The sequence below is a fragment of the Notamacropus eugenii genome, chromosome 1 (assembly GCF_028372415.1).
Source record: "Notamacropus eugenii isolate mMacEug1 chromosome 1, mMacEug1.pri_v2, whole genome shotgun sequence".
In the NCBI taxonomy this organism is placed as follows: Eukaryota; Metazoa; Chordata; class Mammalia; order Diprotodontia; family Macropodidae; genus Notamacropus; species Notamacropus eugenii.
Genome location: NC_092872.1, coordinates 53,537,242 through 53,555,411, shown reverse-complemented (window position 1 = coordinate 53,555,411; position 18,170 = coordinate 53,537,242). Strand labels below are relative to the sequence as shown.

Genomic DNA, 18,170 nt, shown 5'->3' with positions numbered 1-18,170 from the left:
TTGAGAGCCTGGGTGACTGGAGGGATAGTGATATCTTTGACAGTAAGAGGAAAGTTAGGAAGAGGAGAGGATTTGTGAGAAAAAATAATGAGTTCAGTTCTGAACATGTTGAATTTAAGATATCTATAGGACGCGTAGTTTAAGATGTCTGAAAGACATTTGGAAATGCAATACTGGAAGTTACGGGTGAATGAGTAGATCTGGGAATCATTAGTGTAAAGATGATGATTGAATTAATGGAACTGACAAGACCACCAAGTGAAACAGTATAGAGAGAAGAGAGGAGGGTCCAGGAGGGAGCCTTGTGGGGCATCTGTGGTGAGTGATTTGGATGAAGATTCGTCAAAGGAAACTGAGGAGAGATCTAAGAGGTAAGAGGGGAAACAGGAGATTATAGTCACAACTTAGAAGAGGGTATCAAAGAGAAGAGAAGAGAAGAGAGTGATCAACAGTGTCAAAAGCTGTAGAGAGGTCAAGAAGGATGTGTCAAGAAAAGGCTGAGATAGCTAGATGGAGCAATGGATAGAGCACTGGTCCTGGAGTTAGAATGACCTGAGTTCAACTCTGGCCTCAGACTAGCTCTGTGACCTTGGGCAAGTCACTTAACTCCAAATGCCTCCAAAAAAAAAGGCCCAATTGAGATATTATTGGTAACTTTGGAAAAAGTAGTTTCATTTGAATGATGAGTTTTGAAGCCAGTCTGGAGAGAGTTAAGAGGAAAGGAAGTGGAGTCACCACTTGTAGACAGCTTTCTTGAGGAGTGTAGCCACACAAAGGAGAAGAGATATGGGAAGACAGATAGCAGGGATGGAGAGGTCAAGTGAGGGTTTTTTTGAGGCTGGACATAGGCATGTTTTTAAGCAATAAGGAAACAACTGGTAAGGAGAGACTGAAGACTGGTGAGAGGGCAAGGATGATAGAAGGGGCAATCTTCTGGAGAAGACAGGATGCAATGGCATCACTTGTGCATTTGGAGGGATTTGTCTTGGCAGGGAAAAGGGAGGACCCTTCACATCGAGACTGGAGTGAAGGAGGAGACAGCAGCAGAAGACATCTGAGTGATGTGAGATGAGGACATTAGAGGAAACTTTTAGTAAATGGCCTCATTGAAGCACTGTGCTGTGTTCTTCTCTGGGGATACAAGGACAAAATGAAAAATCCTCTGCTGTCAAGGAGATTGCATTTTAAGCTGGTACATTTCTACAGGGAAGTTTGCTATAAGATAATTTGAGGAGAGAGGGAACACTAAAAACTAGGGGGATCAGGAAAGCCTTTTGGGAGTCTATGTTGCTTGGGTTGAGTCTTGAAGGAAAGAGAGGGGAGGAGGGAGGAAATGCAGACTTGAAAGAACAGCAGGTAGGTCTATTTGGCTGAATGGATTGGTTGAGTATGAAAAGGGGGTTATATGAAATAATTCTGCAGAGGGAGGTTTGCAGTCAGATTCTGAAGGGCTATTAATATCAAGCCAAGAAATTGTTATTATCATAGAAGGCATGGGAAGCCACTGAAGATCCCCAAATAGGGAAAGTGACAGTGTTTTAAGAAGATAATTTTGTCAGCTGTGTGGAGCACCAGTTGGAGAAAATGGAAGCAGGGAGATCAGTCAGGAAGCTATTGCAGTAGTCCAGGAAAGAGGGCCTAAACTAATGTGAATGGAGAGAGAAAGAGATCCATGTGAGGGGGGAGGGAGAATTGGCCACACCTGGGAATGGTGAGGTTGGGGAGAGGGAAGCATCAAGGATGACCCCAAGATTGAGAAACTGGGTTGCTGGAGGGATGGATGGTGGTGCCTTCCACAGAAATAGGGAAGTTTGGAGGAGGCATGATGGATTTTGGGGGAACGGAAGGCAGTAAGCATTTATGAAGTGCCTGCAGGTACTGTTTGCTAAGTGTTTTTACAAATATTACCTCATTTGATTCTCACAACAACTCTGTGAGATAGGTGCCATTATTATCCCCAATTTACAGTTGAAGAAACTGAGGTAAACAAGGTCATACAGCTAGTAAGTATCTGAGTATTTGAACTCTAGTCTTCCTGACTCCAGGTCCGGGATTCACTGTGCCACCTTGCTGAAAAAATTTAATTTTGTACATATTAAATTTGAGATGTCCACAAGATATCCAAGTATAGATTTTGAGGAGGTAATTGGTAATCTACAACTTGAATTCGGGAGAGAAATTAATTCAGGGAATATATAGATTTGGTAGATATTATGGGATTACAATATTACCAGATTAGAATTGAGAGGGAATTTAGAATTTAGAAATTATACTCCCTGTATACAAACAACCCCTCATTTTACAGATGAAAGGAAAAGTGACTTGAAGTGATTCTTTTCCATCTGCATTCCTCTAGGATTTAGTTAGGAGCACTCATATAGCTCTTATCATGTCCTGCCTTGTACTATACTTAACTGTAGATATTTTATTCCTTTTACACAAATATTAGTTCCCCAAGGGCAGGAAGGGCTCTCATCCTTCTTTTTCTCCCCTCCTTAGGATTGCTCACACAGATCCTACCTGTAGTAGATACTCAGAAAATGATTGTTTACTGATAGATTGAAAAGTTTCGTTTTCCCTAACTTTCATATAGAGCCTGAAACTGAATGGACCATGAAGGTCAAGGTTATTTCCGTCTTGGAAGACAACTACATGTATTTGGTCATTGAGGAAAATACCAGAGAAGCCATTGCAGTAGATGCAACAGTTCCCAAAAGGGTAAGTAGGAATTTAGGAACCTTTCCTTTGTGGGCCTCAATCACCTTTTAAGGTGGCACTAGCCAGGGCCAACTATTCTCAAGAGACTGGGTTGTTGCAGGAACTGAAGAATTCCCAGTTTTGAGTCATTGAGCTTCGGCTAGTGAGTTATCAAGAATCTAATCGGTGTTTTTCAGTTTAAGTTCTATAATAACTTTTAAATGATTAAAGAACTAAAATGAATGAAGTTGAACAATAGTTAAAAAGCAAAAATTTTTGAGGGATCTTTCTCCCCTTTCCTATTCAGGTGACTGGAATAGGGAACTCTTTTTCTAGGTCCCAAACCCTGTAAGGCCTCCTGCTAGAGTAGGTTTGGTCCTAGTAATAATGGTAAAATGGCATATGGAAGGAAAGGAATAGATCTATTGGGTTCCTGGCTCTGTCATCAATGTTCTGTGTGACTGTTGGTAAGTCACTTCTTTTTCTAAGATTATTTTCCTCTTTTTAAAGTGAAGGGGTTCACTAAATGACCTTTAAGGTCACTGCTGACATTCTGTATGGCCAGGGTTTCTGTGGTAATGGAGAAAGTAGAAGTTACAAAGCTGAGATTGGGGACAATTTGTTGTGTCTCTGACCTTTCTACTGATAATTACCCTCTCTTGATCCTTCCTGCTGATCACTCTCAAAGCCCTGGAGAGACTCAGCTAGGGGCCCTGTAGCCATGCCCTTTAGGGATCATGAACGTGAGATACACCCTTCTACAACAAAATGGTGCTTAGAGCGGTTGCCAGGTCACCAAACTGTCCTCAGTGGAGAGAAATTTCTTGACGCTTTTCTTTGGAGATTTGAGATTGTCTAGGGATGGGCTATGCTTCCTTCAAGGAGGCATCTGTTGTTGTCTGCTTGGCAACTTTCTCTTCTGACTGGACATACTTGAGACAGTGCCTGAGAATTGCTCTTCCTCTTTTTTATGCTGTATCTTGTAGTTGTCAAATGCTGCTGACCTGATGTTTATGAGTCAAGGAGAGGGCACTGAGAAACAATGACAAAAGGCAGAGATTCAAGAAGACTTGTTGACACAAAACAACTTTAAAGAGAAACAAGTGCAAAAAGGTGTCAGTCGATTGCAGGAGCAGAAGCAGGAGGAGAACACTTGGAAATGAGTCCCAGCTAGAACTTAAGTCATTCTGGACCTGAGTCTGGGCCTTGGAAAGAAGCTGAGAGAGCTAGCTAGCCCTGTGCCTGCCAGCCATGGTCACTACCTCAGACTGCTTTCAAATATAACTAGAACAGTCCTGGTGTAGGCCTAGAAGCTTTGGTTGGCAGGCAGTCCAGCCTACCATTGCCTAAGCTTTCTATCAAATCCTTCTATTATTCCAGCCCCTTCTCTCCTTCTCTCTCAGGTTCATAATTTTATATACCTCTTCTCCAAGCCTGCCTCAGGGAGGGACTCATTATTCTACATTGTCATGTCTTGCCTTTTGATCCTCCCAAGGTCCAACTCCAGCCGAGTGGAAGGGTGTATGTATGTGTGTGATACCAAAGGTAGAAGGGAGGAGGTATATTGGCTCATTACTAGCTGTGCAAGGGCTAGATGGATTTAGGGAACTTCTGGGATAAACTATTTTTGATTGTAGGGAATGAAGCCCTGACAAATGTTCAAAGGCAGTAGCTTTCCTTTAACCACTTTCCTTAAATGAAACAGAAGCCTCAAGGTTGTCTGGGGGATGGGCTGTACTTTTTCCAAGGAGTGCTTGTCATCTGCCTAGCAACCCTCTTCTTCTTCTGACTAGACTCACTTGGGATAGTGCCTGCTGTAATTCTCCATCTAGTTTCAGGCCTAATTGGTCTTTGCTGCTTCACTAAGAAGCCTGAGACTTTGTTATATTCTGCCTGAACCTAAACTGAGATCATGCTCAGAGGCACAAAGGGTGGAATCAGTGAGCTCCAGAAGTCACGGATAATGGAAAGAGCAAGAGATGTACCTTTGAGTCACAGCTCTGCCCCTTAATAGCCATGTGACATTCCAGAGGTCATTTAACCCTTTTGGGCCTCAGTTTCCTCCTCTGTAAAATATGGATATTGGATTAATTAATCCCCAAGGTTCCTTTCAGTTTGGATATTGTGACTGTGATTCTTGGGAAGGCTTATACTTCATGGTGGCAAAGGCCATTTGGGTGGATGGCTGGTCGGTTCTACTTACAAGAATGTATCAGTGCTGGTTCTAGTTCTTATTTCCTGCAGGTGCCAAAGGATTCTTTGTCAGGGTTCCTCTGTGTGAGAAGGGATTTGGGAAATTCCTTAGCATCACTTCATCAGTTGTTGTCCACTAACCTATATAGGGATAAGATCTATAGGCTGCTCTGCTTTAAGGTCAGCCCTTTGCTCTGTATGACTTGGAGCAGGCTTATTTAATTATGTGTAACTATGTTCCTTCCTCCTTAGTCCTATAGCCTTAAGCCTTGGCTCCTTTACTCCCTCAATGCCCTCATCTCTTGCTGATTAATATGGTCCTTGAGCAGAGCTCAGGAGGAAGCTGATTCTTTCTCAGGAACATCCCATTTCCCTTTCAGTTGCTGGAGATTGTCAAGAAGGAGGAAGTGAAGCTGACAGCCATCCTGACCACTCATCATCACTGGTAAAGGACTTCCCTTTGTCTAAAGATTGTTCCTCACCTCTGTCTTCTAGTCCTAGACCATTAACAAGTCTAGGTTTGCTAGAGGCGACTAGGTGGGATGGTGAATAGAGTTAGGAAAACCAGCTCTGTGATCTGGGCAAATGCTTGATCTTCATTTGCCTCAGTTTTCTCAACTGTAAAATGGGAATAATAACAGTACTTCCTTCCCAGGGTTGTTGTAAGGATCAAATGAGATAATATTTGTAAAGGTGTTTAAGCACAGTGCCTGCCACACAGGAGACTCTTAATAAATACTCATTTTCTTCCATTTTGTACCTCTCTGTATCTTTCAGAGAGGAACTTGACATTGTTGTCTTAGATGAAGGGCAGATGTGGGTCCCAGTTGTTTGGGGTCTGATGTACAGATTCATTAGCTGCTTATCTTAGGTTCTTTTTTTGGGGAATTCAGCACCTCAATAGCCATCATTACTGTACTTGTCCTTGTATTGATTTTGTATCTGAAAGTCAAACCTCACTGGTTGGGGAAAAAGGGAGTCAGCTGTGGGAGATGGAGAATAAGCTGTGGAGTTAAGTTGAAAGTGCCCTGGGCTTGGAGACAGGGGACCTGAGGGTAAGTCCCAACCCTGCTACTTACTACCAGTCAGTAAACATTTATTAAGTGCCAGGCACTGTGCTGGGCAGTATGACACTAGGATAGGGCAAGTCATTTACCCCCTCTGAGCCTCAGTTGCTCTGTCAGTAAAATGGGAATAACATTTACATGATCAGCCTCACAGGATTATTCTAGGAATAGTGTTCTGTGAATCTTAAAGGGCTATATTAATGTCATTTGGCATTATTATTGGTTACAAAAATACCATGTCTGGAAGGAAATGCTGCAGTTGGCTATACTGCCCTTCCCAATCCAGTATAATCAAAGGTCAAAGTTTGGGCTTAGGAGTGAGAGGAAGTGAGTTCGTGAAAAATTGGTGATTCCAGTGAACCCATACCTTGTTACATAACTGTGTCCTAAACACAAAGTCCAGAGTACGAGTCATGTTTCTCAGGTTTAAGTATTGCAGATTCCTAATTTTAGGAGGTTGAATGGCTGGAACTTTGACTTGGTTTGTTATCCATGTACAAAAGGCCTAAATAATGAAGAATGGAAATATACTAATAATTCAGAGTTGAACCCAAATCCCAAAAATCTCACAGTTGGTGAGATTATACCTCCAGGTATAAGGTGTTTAAAAGCTATAAGACTTTTTTCCAAGAAGTTTAATGTTAGAGAGAGAAATGGAAGGAAAGGGAATAAAGGAGGGGAAGAAAGAGAGAACTAGAAAATGTCTGGATAATTGAAGTGTTCTTCATTATTATTGATACCAAAGTTTATGTGTCAAACTCTTCCTGTGTTCAGGTAGTCTGTAGTATGTATACACCTTTGACACTGTTGCTTCTGCTTTGTCCCAGTTAATCTCACCTGCATGACATCCATCATATTCTTTCCTCTTATTACAAGATTTTCTTTTCTAAGTATTTCTTTTTAATATAAATTTCCTTTGTCCTCTTTTTTGATTGTCTGTTCCTTTTAAACAAAGTTTACTCATCCAGAGATGTACTCTAAATAGGAGTCCAATCTCACTGAATCTCAGTGATTTCTATGATGTTATTCCCCCTGTCCCCCTTCCTTTGGGATCATCTCTTCACTGCTTGGTACTCACACTTTTCCAATCTATATTTTGCCCCATCTCTCCCCAACCAACACTCCCAGTTCCCCAAGCCTCATCATTGTCTTACCTATTTCCTTTTGATTTTAGATCCTTTATGGCATTATTATTGTTGTTTTTTATATTTTCTCATTCTTGTTCAGGGAAAGAGTTGTTAAATTGTTGTAGGATCGTAGAACCTCAAAGCTGGAAGAGACCTCAGAGAGGTCCCTAAGTAGTGATCCAATGTTATAGATACTATAACATTCCTGAAAAATGGTCAGATAGCCTCTGTGATACCAAGAAACCTGGGATCCTTATGTTGCAGAGAATGAAGAATGGATCCAAAGTGGCTTAATAAGGATGTGTTGAAGGGGAATTATATTTATTCTATGTGACTCCAGAGGACAGGATTAGGAACAGTGAGTGAAAGTTATGGGGAGGTACATTTTAACTCAATATAAGATAGAAAATGGGATGGATCTTTAGAGATAATGAAATCTCCTCACTGGGAGGGAGTCTTCAAGAAAGGCCAAGGGACCACCTGTCAGGAATACTTTGAAATTCTATGAATCTTTCATCCTTGGGAAAGCTTGACCTTGAGTCAATGTTAAAGCCCAGAGGATAGCATCCAGCTCTCTTTTATGCTGTGGTGCCATTTGAAGAAACCATAAACCACAGGTCCTGTGGGTGCCCCTTGCTTCTCTAAGTAAAGTGAGGACAGGTCCAAGGAAATTAGAGTTCTGGGGTGGGACATCTTTAGTTGTAACCTGTGTGTAAGCTTGAATTATTTTGAGATTATGGGAAATACATATGTACTTTTCTGGTATTTTCTTTTCTTCCCTTGACTGGTGATCAGAGAAAGAGAATTGTAGTTAACCAAGTGAGGAACAGCCAAATCTGCCTGTCATGGCAATAAAGGGGCTTTTGGATTGGCCGAGGATGATCCTGGGATTATAGAACTGCAAAATAACTTCCAAATAGTTAAATTCCATATCATCTGTCTGAGTATCTTTTGAAGACTAGGTACAATTCTCATCTGGACCCACAAGCATGTGGCTGTCATTAGTGCTGGTACTGGGTATACCTAGCTTAAAGAGAATCAGAATGTGCCAGTCTGGATCTGAGAGACTTTACTTAAGGATTTGGCTAGAAAGCTAAGGTTTTACTGGATTAGTAACAAAGACAACAAAAATCATATGAAAAAGCTTTTGACAAAATGTAACAGTCATTCTTACGGAAAAACACTAGAAAACATAGGAATAAATGGAACCTTTCTTAAAATGATAAGGATTACCTATCTAAATCCAAAAGCAAGCATTATCTGTAATGAAGATTAGCTCGAAGCCTTCCCAGTAAGTTCAGGGGTGAAAGAAGAATTTCCATCATAACCACTATTATTCTGTATTGTATTAGAAAGGCTAGCTATAACAATAAGACAAGAAAAAGAAATTGAAGCAATACAAATAGACAGTGAGGAAATAAAGTTTTCACTCTTTTCAGATGATATAAGGGTATACTTAGAGAATACTAGAGAATCAGTTAAAAAACTAGGTAGAACAATTAGCAACTTTAATAAAATTGTAGAATACAAAATAAACCCACATAAGTCATAGGCATTTCCATATATGACCAACAAAACCCAGCAGGAAGAGATTGAGAAATTCTATTTAAAATAATATCAGACATAAAATACTTGGGAGTCTTTGAAGACAAACCCTGAGACTATATAAACACAATTACAGAACACTTTTCACATAAATACAGATCTAAATAATTTGAAAAATATTAATTGCTCATGGGCAGACTGAGCCAATATAATAAAAATGATAATTCTTCCTAAATTAATTTACTTATTCAATGTCATACCAAACTACCAAAGAATTATTTTATAGAGCTCGAAAAAAATATAACAGAATTCATTTAGAAGAACAAAAGATCAAGAGATCAAGGGAATCAATGAAAAAAAATTATGAGAGAAGGGAGCCTAGCAGTCCTGGGTTTCAAACTACAAAAGTGGTAGTCATCAAAACAATTTGATACTAGCTAAGAAGTATAGTGGTGGATCAGTAGAACGGATTAAGTACACACTACACAGTAGTAAATAACCATACTAATCTAGTGTTTGACAAACCCAAAGATCCAAGCTTTTGGGGCAAGAACTCACCATTTGACAAAAATTGCTGGGAAAACTGGAGAGCAACTTGGCAGAAAGTAGGCATAGACAAATATCTCACACTGTATAACAAAATAAGGTCAAAATGGATACATGATTTAGACATAATGGGTGATAGAAGCAAATTAGGGGAACATGATGAAATGTACCTGTCAGCTTTATGGAAAAGGAAAGTTTATGACCAAATGAGATAAAGAGGATCATGGGGAGCAAAATGGATAATTTTGATTACATGAAATTAAAAAGTTTTTGCATTAACAAAACCAATGCAGCCAAAATTAGAAGGAAAACAGAAATGGAGAAAACATTTTTATAGCGAGTTTCTCTGATAGAGGCCTCTTTTCTCAAATACGTAGAGAATTGAGTCAAATTTATAAAAGTAAGAGCCATTTCCTATTTGACAAATGATCGAAGGATATGAACAGGCAGTTTTCAGAAGAAGAAATCCAGACTATCAATAGACACATGAAAAAAATGCTCTAAATCACTATTGACTAGAGAAATGAAAATTAAAATAACTCTGAGATGTCACTTCAAACCTATCCGATTGGCTAACATGACAGAAAAGGTAAATAACAAATTCTGGAGGGGATGTGGAAAAACAGGTATACTAATGCACTGTTGGTGGAGTTGTAAATTGGTCCAACCATTTTGGAGATCAATTTGGAACTACACCCACAGGGCTATAAACCTTGCATACCTTTTGACCCAGCAATACTACTACTAGGTCTGTATTCCAAGGAAAACAGAGAAAGGAAAAGGACCTATATGTATAAAAATATTTGTAGCAGCTCTTTTTGTGGTGGCAAAGAATTAGAAACTGAAGGGATGCCCATCAGTTGGGGAATGGCTGAGGAAGGTGTGATATATGATTGTGATAGAATACTATTGTGCTATAAGAAATGATGAGCAGGATGGATTTGGAAAAACCTAGGAAGATTTACATGAACTGATACAAAGTGAAGTGAGCAGAACCAGGAGAACATTGCACACAGTAACAGCAATATTGTAGCAATGTTCAAATATGAAAGACTTGATAATTCTTATCCGAGACAATTCCAAAGGACCCATGATGAAAAATGCTATCCATTTCCAGAGAAAGAGCTGATGATCTCTGAGTACAGATTGAAACGTACTTTCTTACTTTATGTTTCTTGATTTTTAGTTTTTTAAGTTTTTTTTTGTTTTTTTGTAACGTGGAAATGTTTTATATAACTACACATGTATAATTGATATCACATTGGTTGTGTGACCTAGGTCAATAGCCCAGGGCAGTAGAGTGGAAAGAGTTCAAGATATGGAGTGAGAGAGTTTAGTTCAACTCCAGTTCTAACACTTAATATTGATGTCTTTGGTCAAGTCACTTTATTTCATTGAGGCTTTGTTTCCTCATATCAGACGGGGCTAATAGGACCTAAACTATCTGTCCACAGCAATGTTATGAAGAAAGAAATTTGTTGAATCAAAGAACACTATGTCAATGTAATTGAACAATTACCACTTTTCTGTTTTTCCTTTGTTAAAAACCAAACCATACAAAATATCCTCTCTACCTCTAACCTTAGAAACCTATCTATTCTTATGACATGGAGTGTGTACATATATATGGGTGTACATGAGAAAAAAGAAGGTAGGTGCTAGGACAAACCTCAAGAGAGATGGCAATTATGGATCAGGTTGGGGTATATCTCTGAATCCATGTATGTGTTGGCACCTTGGGATCATCTTTCTCGGGGCCCTGAAGCAGACATAAAGAACAGGACTGGGCAGAAAGTAGGTAGGGGAAATTCCTTGTCTCATAGTATCACAGTTTCTCATAATCATAATATAGTTATCCCTTTTGTATTATGGGGGTTAGGGGTGTGGCACCCCTGCAAGCTCAAAAATTCATATAAAATTTTTTGGCCCTCCCTTTGTACCAGAAAAGAAGTCTGAATTATTTTGGTATTAAAAGATAAAATATGTTGATATTATATAATACTGTACATATCTTATGGATTTCTGAATTCCTAAACTTTTTCTTTGTGTTTGCTTGGACTTCCAGTATTGTCTCTGTAGCGTCTGCAAAACTTCCCCCAAATTCCCATTTAATTTCTTATGCAGACCCACCATATAGTGAAACTACAGTGAGGAAAGACTCGATGTGGAAAGGATAACTGTAGTTGGAAGGAACATTTAGAGGCCCTGTAGTAGAACCTGTACAAGGAACTCTTTCATTTCGGATAAATGATCATTCAGCATGTCTTTGAAAGATCTCCAGTGATAGGGAAACCACTCTCCTGAGGCAGTTCAGCCTGCCAATTAGACAATTCTAATGATAGGAAGTCACTTCTACCCATTTCTTCTCATTCTGTTCTCTAGGATCCAGGATCCCATTTGGGTTTTTGGAGCTGGGGGGAAGGGAAGGTGGAGTGCAGAGAATTATGCCTTATCAGGGGTCCTTGAAATCTTCCAGGGATCATTCCAGGGGCAATGAGGAGCTGGTGCAGCTGTGTCCAGGGCTTCGGGTGTATGGTGCTGATGAACGTATTGGTGCCTTGACGCACAAGTTGACTCACAACCAGGAGCTCAAGGTACTGTGGCTGTCCGGGGACAGGGCAGAGTCAGCTCTTCCCTTCTGTCCTTACCTTCTTGACTATTTCTTTCCTCCTCTCAGATGTCCTGTGCCTAAAGTGTGCCACCTTACCTTCCCCCCATTGCTTAGTCTTGGGAAACTTCAGGGTTAACTAGGCTGTTGGGCGGGAAGCAGGGACCAGGAGTTATTAGGCACACAACAAGCAAGTCACTGCTAGGCCCCTTAGCATGACCACTTTTGAATCTCACTACACTGAATGAGAGAGATGAGGCTCAGTCTTTTCAGGGAGATAGGATTTACACTTGGAAAACAGAAAGGAATGATGCACATCAGGGTACAGCCAAGTTGCCCAAAGGCATGAAAGAGTGCAGAGTAAGGGCAGTGACCATGGACTGGATGCCCAAGACTCTGTGTTCCTGTTCACATTTTCTTGTGTGACCTTGGATAAACCGCATGAATTCTGTTCTTATGTATTTCTATCATTCCTTTGTGGAGAACCATGTGGCAAAAAAGAGACAGTTTACTGTTGCCTCAAGCCCAGGCAGCTGAGATAAGCTTTGGCCAGGCCGGGGCATCATAGAGCCTTGTAACAAGTTGGTGAGATCTCATTGTTAAAGAAGGTCTCAGATCTCAGGATAGAAGGATGAGCTTAGCTCTCTTTGCTCTTGGAATAATGATTTCAGTTGGAGGCAGTATGGTCCAGTGGGAACAGCATTGGATCTCAGTTCTGATACCAGCTTGTGATCTTGAGCAAGTTGATGTAGGAAGGCCTCATTTTCTTTATGGAAACAAAGGAGTTGGACTAGATTATCTCTAAGGCACCTTCCTACTCCAACATTCTGCGTTCTAAGACCAGCCAGACCAAAAGCTTCATGGTTTATCCTTTTCTGTAGAATGGGTTCTGGAAATTAGGGGGAATGATACCATTTTGTTTGTCTTCAGAAACCTGCCATTGCTCCCAGGTGAGGTATTCAGGGGACGCAAATTTTTGTCTCAGTCTTCTTTCCTTTCTGCTGGGTATCCTTCTCTTTCCCTTGCACTGGGTCTATGGTGGAATTTGGCCCTTGCCACTGACCTCCTACCATGAAAGTGAGAGAGATACTGTACCTAGAAGAAGGGTATGGCATAGGGGTTACAGATACTCTCAGGCAACTTGGGAACCCATCAGGGTTTGGGGCAGGGGTGACAGGGTAAGGGGAGGGAAAACTAGCAAGGCTCCAGGCAATTTCCTGGCCTTTCCCTTCCCTCTGCAGTTTGGAGCCATCTGTGTGCGGTGCTTGCTCACACCTGGCCACACCTGGGGCCACATGTGTTACTTCATGTGGGAAGACAACTGTCCAGATGCTCCAGCTGTGTTCTCAGGTACCCGGAGGCGCTTCTTTGTGTTGCACAGACTTAGGAGCCAGGGTGATGAGGAATGGGGGGGAGCACTTTGGTTTTCCTTTGGGTTTGTAGTTGGCATCATTCCCTGTGCATTCTCCTTTGGTTGATGCTGATGTGTGTGGGTGTCCTGTCCTGATGGGACCATTCCAGCAGACATAGCATGACAATTTTGTCCACCTCCTGCCATCTGGACTTGTGTGTGGCTGTGTGTCTCTTTTCTCTGTATTGTGTCACTTTCCGTGATGTTCCTTTCCCCTGGCAACTAGAAAGAACTTTCAACCTCCTTCCCTGAACAGGCGATGCCTTGTTCATCGGTGGTTGTGGTCGACTCCTGGAAGGGACAGCAGAACAAATGTACCGGAGCCTCAATGAAACACTGGGGACTCTGCCCAAGGAAACTGTGAGCACCCACCCTTCCCTCATTTTTTACTCTTGCCATTTTAGTACATTTTTCCTCCGGAATCTGAATCTTCTCGCCCTTGGGAGGCTAGGTAGAGCTGGGGATGAGCTATCTGATTTCTGTTTCCTTGGTTTCACTGACCTTACTGAATGAGAACCTGATTGGGGACTGATATTTCCAGGCCCCTGGGATAAAATACAGAAATGTAGTATCAATCCCAAAGGACCCTACAGTATGGAACTCAGGGAAAGTAAGGGGGTAGAATCTAAATCTGTAGGGGTCATTTCATCTAGTGAGATGACAAAGTTCATCTAGTTTGTGTCTGTAAAGGACAGATGACTTAGGTTTGTCAGGCATGGATGGCAAACAGAGCCTTGATTAGCTAACTTCATACCTGCCCACAATTGGAAGCTAGGTGCTTTGCCCTTGGGTTTCAAGAGATGCATTAAATAGAGAAAAAATGAAGAGAATGAAATAGCTTGAGTATGGGGCCTTCCTGTCCAGGCCTAAAACCTTTTTGGAACTCTGTAAAAATCCACTTCTTTGTCATGATTGAAGCAAATGATTAATATCCATTCTTCCTTTAGTTGTATCTAGGAATACTGTTTCTTAGATAGCCAAATAATAATGATGTACTTAATCTTTTCTGTTTACTATTCCAAAGTTGGAGTATTCTTGGGAGACCAAATAGCTGGCTACATTCATCTATATCCCATATAACTTTTGCCTTGTGTTATAAAAATTATGGACCAGTCTTTTAATTCCTTAGTAGGATTTGTTCTCTGAAGCATGTCTCCAACCGTGGAGATAGGCTGTCTTGAGCCAGCCATATTTTCTCACCTGTTTCCCCTTATGGACAACATATTTTTGGGAGCAGGGTGGGGGAGTAAGTGGCAAAGTTAATTAAGGGTCAGATAAGGGTTAGAAGCAGGATTTAGTCTGTGGCTAGGATTAGGGTTTCATCTAGGACCAGGATTGGAGGTCATCCTGTGACTGAGGTTAGGAGCTAAGTGCATGTAACAGGAGTAAAGTAATTGATTTAAATAGAGTTTTCCCAAGGTTAGAAGTGTTACCTAGACCTATAGCGTTAAATATTGGAATACTTTAGTCTTGGGTTTTAATCTATACTGCCATTTGATCCCCTGTGTGATTAATCTAGGCAAGAAAGAGAGAGAGAGAGAGAGATAGAGAGAGAGAGAGAGATTGAGAGATTGAGATTTGGTGGGGATGGAGACTTATAGTTATTGGTCAACAAAAGGTGTGGGAAATTCCAACCTATCTGCATGGATGACAGACATTGGGCTGAAGTGCCACCTCATTGTCCCCAGCTGAGCTGCTTATTGGTGTGGATTGGAACATCCTTCCATTGGCTGGATGTGCCGGGGCAAAATCCTGGCACTACGGAACCCTAAACATCTCTTCCTTTTCTTTTGTAGAAAGTGTTCTGTGGGCATGAGTACACTGTCAGGAATCTCAAATTTGCTTTGAAAGTGGAGCCTGATAATGAAACTGTGAAAACCAAGTTGGCTTGGGCCAAAGTAAGTATTACAGAATTTGGGAAGATAAATGGGGCATCGAGGCAGTTTTGGGAGGAAGTAAGTAGAGGTGTTAAGCAAGCCTGCTTTGAAACTGAGGACTTAGAAAATGCAATGGGGAAAGAAATTTATTTTATATAATATAACCTTTTGGCATTTACAAGTCAGAACTACCAGCCTCATTTTATTATCCAAACTTGGCAAAATACCTAAAAAAGGAGGCACGCTGGTCAATTTGTTAAGATTTTAAGAACTCAGGTAAAAATATGTAAGCTATTTGCAAAAACACTTTAGAGCTGCTTCTCAAAGATGGTAGTGACAAATTTCCTAGGTCTTTATTTCAGGGAACACTGGGAAATAAACAACAATATATTTCAGCTCTCTCATTTTCACTTTGTAGAAATAAAGCAAAACAACTGCTATCTCAGGAACACCTGGATAAAAGATTGCTTTATCATTGCTCCTCCCTGTCTTCCTCTGTTGAGTGGGATGCTCGTCTCCATAGTAATGGTCCATTTCAGGGACAGGTGCCCTTGGCAACCCAATGCTTCAAAGGAAAGGGGTTTTTTGGGGCTGGCCTATCAGGAATCCAGATGTAAATCTGGGTGAGATCTTACAAAGAAATTATCAGGACATGGTCAGTCCATTCAATTGGGCTCTTGCTTTCAATCAAGCTCATCCTTCTTGGCTTGGCTGGCACTGTAACTCCTCTGTGAAATTACTAATGGACGTTTAGTGTCAAGAGATGATGACCCGAATTGGAATGAGTTTCCTCAGCTTACTAGGATCAGCTTTCTCTCATTTGGGGTTCCTGTGGAGGATACCTTCCTCTTCTGGTCCTTAGTACACTGACCCTGCTGCAACAGAATAGGGATATTAATGATTGTTAGACATTTGAGACAGGAGATTAGGGCATGTAGCCTTGACTGTCCCTTCCTTTGTATAAGCTGACACAATAGATGTCCTCCAGTATCTCCACCAGCAATCTGAGTCCCTCTCAAAGTCATAGCCTTGGTGGCTGAAGTTTCCCTCCTTGTGGTAGCCATCAGAATCTAATTTACCTCCCAAGCAGAAAGTTCTTCCTGGTGCCCCACAGAAATGCTGTCTTCACGCATTGTCTCTCAGAGGAGAGGAGAGCGAGCACCAACAAGAGTTTTTTATAATCCCTGTTCATCATAACTTGTTCCATTAGGGACTTTAATAGGCATTTAATGAGTTGTTGTGGTAGAAGAAAGTAATCACTTGATGGGGAGCCTCTTTGCATTTGGCTCCATTGGTTAGTCCTTGGATAGCAGACACAGTTATCCAGAAAGCCCTACATAAAGCCAGTGCTTGAACTCCATTTCTCCTTTGAGAGACAGCGGTGACCATGGTCACCTTCATGCCATAAGGAGTTTCAGAGTAGAGCCTTGGCAAAGGAGAATTTTCAAGCCTTGCTAATTGTTAACAAGCTTTATGTCAGCTTATGTGAATACCCTAATATTTGATAATTGTTCATAACTACCAGGATACCTCTAGCCTATCTTCTTTCTCCCTTCTTTCATTCCTTCAGTGTTTTGATGATTCCTCTGTCTTCTGGAATTAGAATTTTTGATCTTCAAATCCCCTCAGCTCCTTTATCTCAGTTTCTGTTACCCTGTTGGTTTTTGCTTCTCTTAGCCCTTGTTTCCTGCCAATTCTTTTTGCTTTGTCTCCCAATACTAGTGTGTTGAGCTGGATCAGCCACTTAGGAGGCAACTCTATACCAGCCCTTATACCATATTTAGCCCCTAGTATATTTCTGTTATATTGTGTTGGGTTTATGGTACAATAATGATGTTTCATACCCCTCATCTGATGTTGCTTTGAGCTGGGGGTATTTCCAAGCCTTTCTTGGACCCATTAGCCATTTTCATTGTCCTCCCCTTTGGGCACTAATAGGGCTGTAGTAGTCCATGGCCATTAACTCCTTTTTGTCTCTCTTTTTGGACGTGGGGCTGTTGTGTTGTGAAAGGAGTGGAGGCTAAACTTAGATTCCTGTGATTTCCAGCTTTTCTTCAAAATGAATGTGTGGCTGCTTTCCTTCTAAGGAAAGCCAGAAAGCTAGAAGGATGAACTGAGCATTCTTTACAAAGTACCTACAGTAGCTGGTTCTGTGCCTGCAATTTGCTTTGGCTTTTTTGATAACAACTTAAATGTGATATGACATGTGGAAAAAAAGTCATCATTGAACCTGTTATTGTTCCAGGCTAGAGATGATGACGACATACCCACAGTGCCTTCGACCCTAGGAGAGGAGTTTCACTATAATCCCTTCCTGAGAGTAGTGTAAGTATCTTCTCATTGATTGGGTTTGCTTCAGCTTTGTAATATGGAACATATTACATGTGTGTACATGGCGCCTTGTCCTCTACTCTGACCTCTTCCTCTGTCCCTCTTCCCTCCCCACAACTGAGCCTTATTACTGTAGGGAGGTGCTCTACCTTCAACCCTTCTCTTAAGTTTCCAGGGACTGCTGGAACTTCTGAATCCAGCACCAGATATTCTTAGTTGAAATCCTGTTTTGAAAAACACTTGTCTTTAGTTTCAGAAATGTGTAGCTTTTATGGGAAAATCATGGCATTTTTGTTCCAGGGATTTTCATCATGGTTGTTGTAGGCCCAGGAACGTCAGCTTAGTAGCTGAGTGAGAAAATTCACACTGGAACAGACAGTATGCTTAGAATGAGAAAACTTCCAGGTAGGAGAGCCATGTGGCAAGTAGCTGGGCTCTCTTTTTTCTTAGGGCTTAAGTCTTTTCTTGACAATAATTTGGCCAGTTAGTGATATCTTTTGGGACCGTTTGCTGAACTAAGTGGTATCCTTGATACTGGAGACAGTTGGGCTCAGCAAATTTCCAAGCATAAAGCTTGAAGCTCTACTCTGTCACATGTGTGGAGTTTTGTCTGGGTACGTGAACTTGTCATGCGTAGGTTCAGTAAACCTGAAAAATAATGGTCATAGAACTGTAAAATGGGAAAGGACTGAGAGGGCTGTGTTTTGAGGAAATTATTACATCTGTGCAAACTCAGCACAGCCCATAATCTCCTTCTCTTCTTGGTCT

The 18,170-nt window shown here is 41.1% G+C and overlaps 1 protein-coding gene across 4 annotated transcripts in view; it reads left to right on the top strand.

The window, feature by feature from the left end:
* HAGHL (hydroxyacylglutathione hydrolase like) overlaps positions 1–18,170 on the top strand; it is a 28,109-nt gene that overhangs the window by 2,832 nt on the left and 7,107 nt on the right. For 3 of the 4 annotated variants that reach the window (XM_072601319.1, XM_072601311.1, XM_072601328.1), the window contains exons 2-8: positions 2,594–2,718; positions 5,271–5,335; positions 11,652–11,769; positions 13,025–13,133; positions 13,451–13,554; positions 14,991–15,092; positions 17,317–17,396. In XM_072601319.1, the coding sequence (XP_072457420.1) occupies positions 2,614–2,718; positions 5,271–5,335; positions 11,652–11,769; positions 13,025–13,133; positions 13,451–13,554; positions 14,991–15,092; positions 17,317–17,396 (683 nt within the window). In that variant the 5' untranslated portion in view covers positions 2,594–2,613. The remainder of the gene's footprint in view (positions 1–2,593; positions 2,719–5,270; positions 5,336–11,651; positions 11,770–13,024; positions 13,134–13,450; positions 13,555–14,990; positions 15,093–17,316; positions 17,397–18,170) is intronic. The other variant, XM_072601334.1, reaches the window with a different exon arrangement.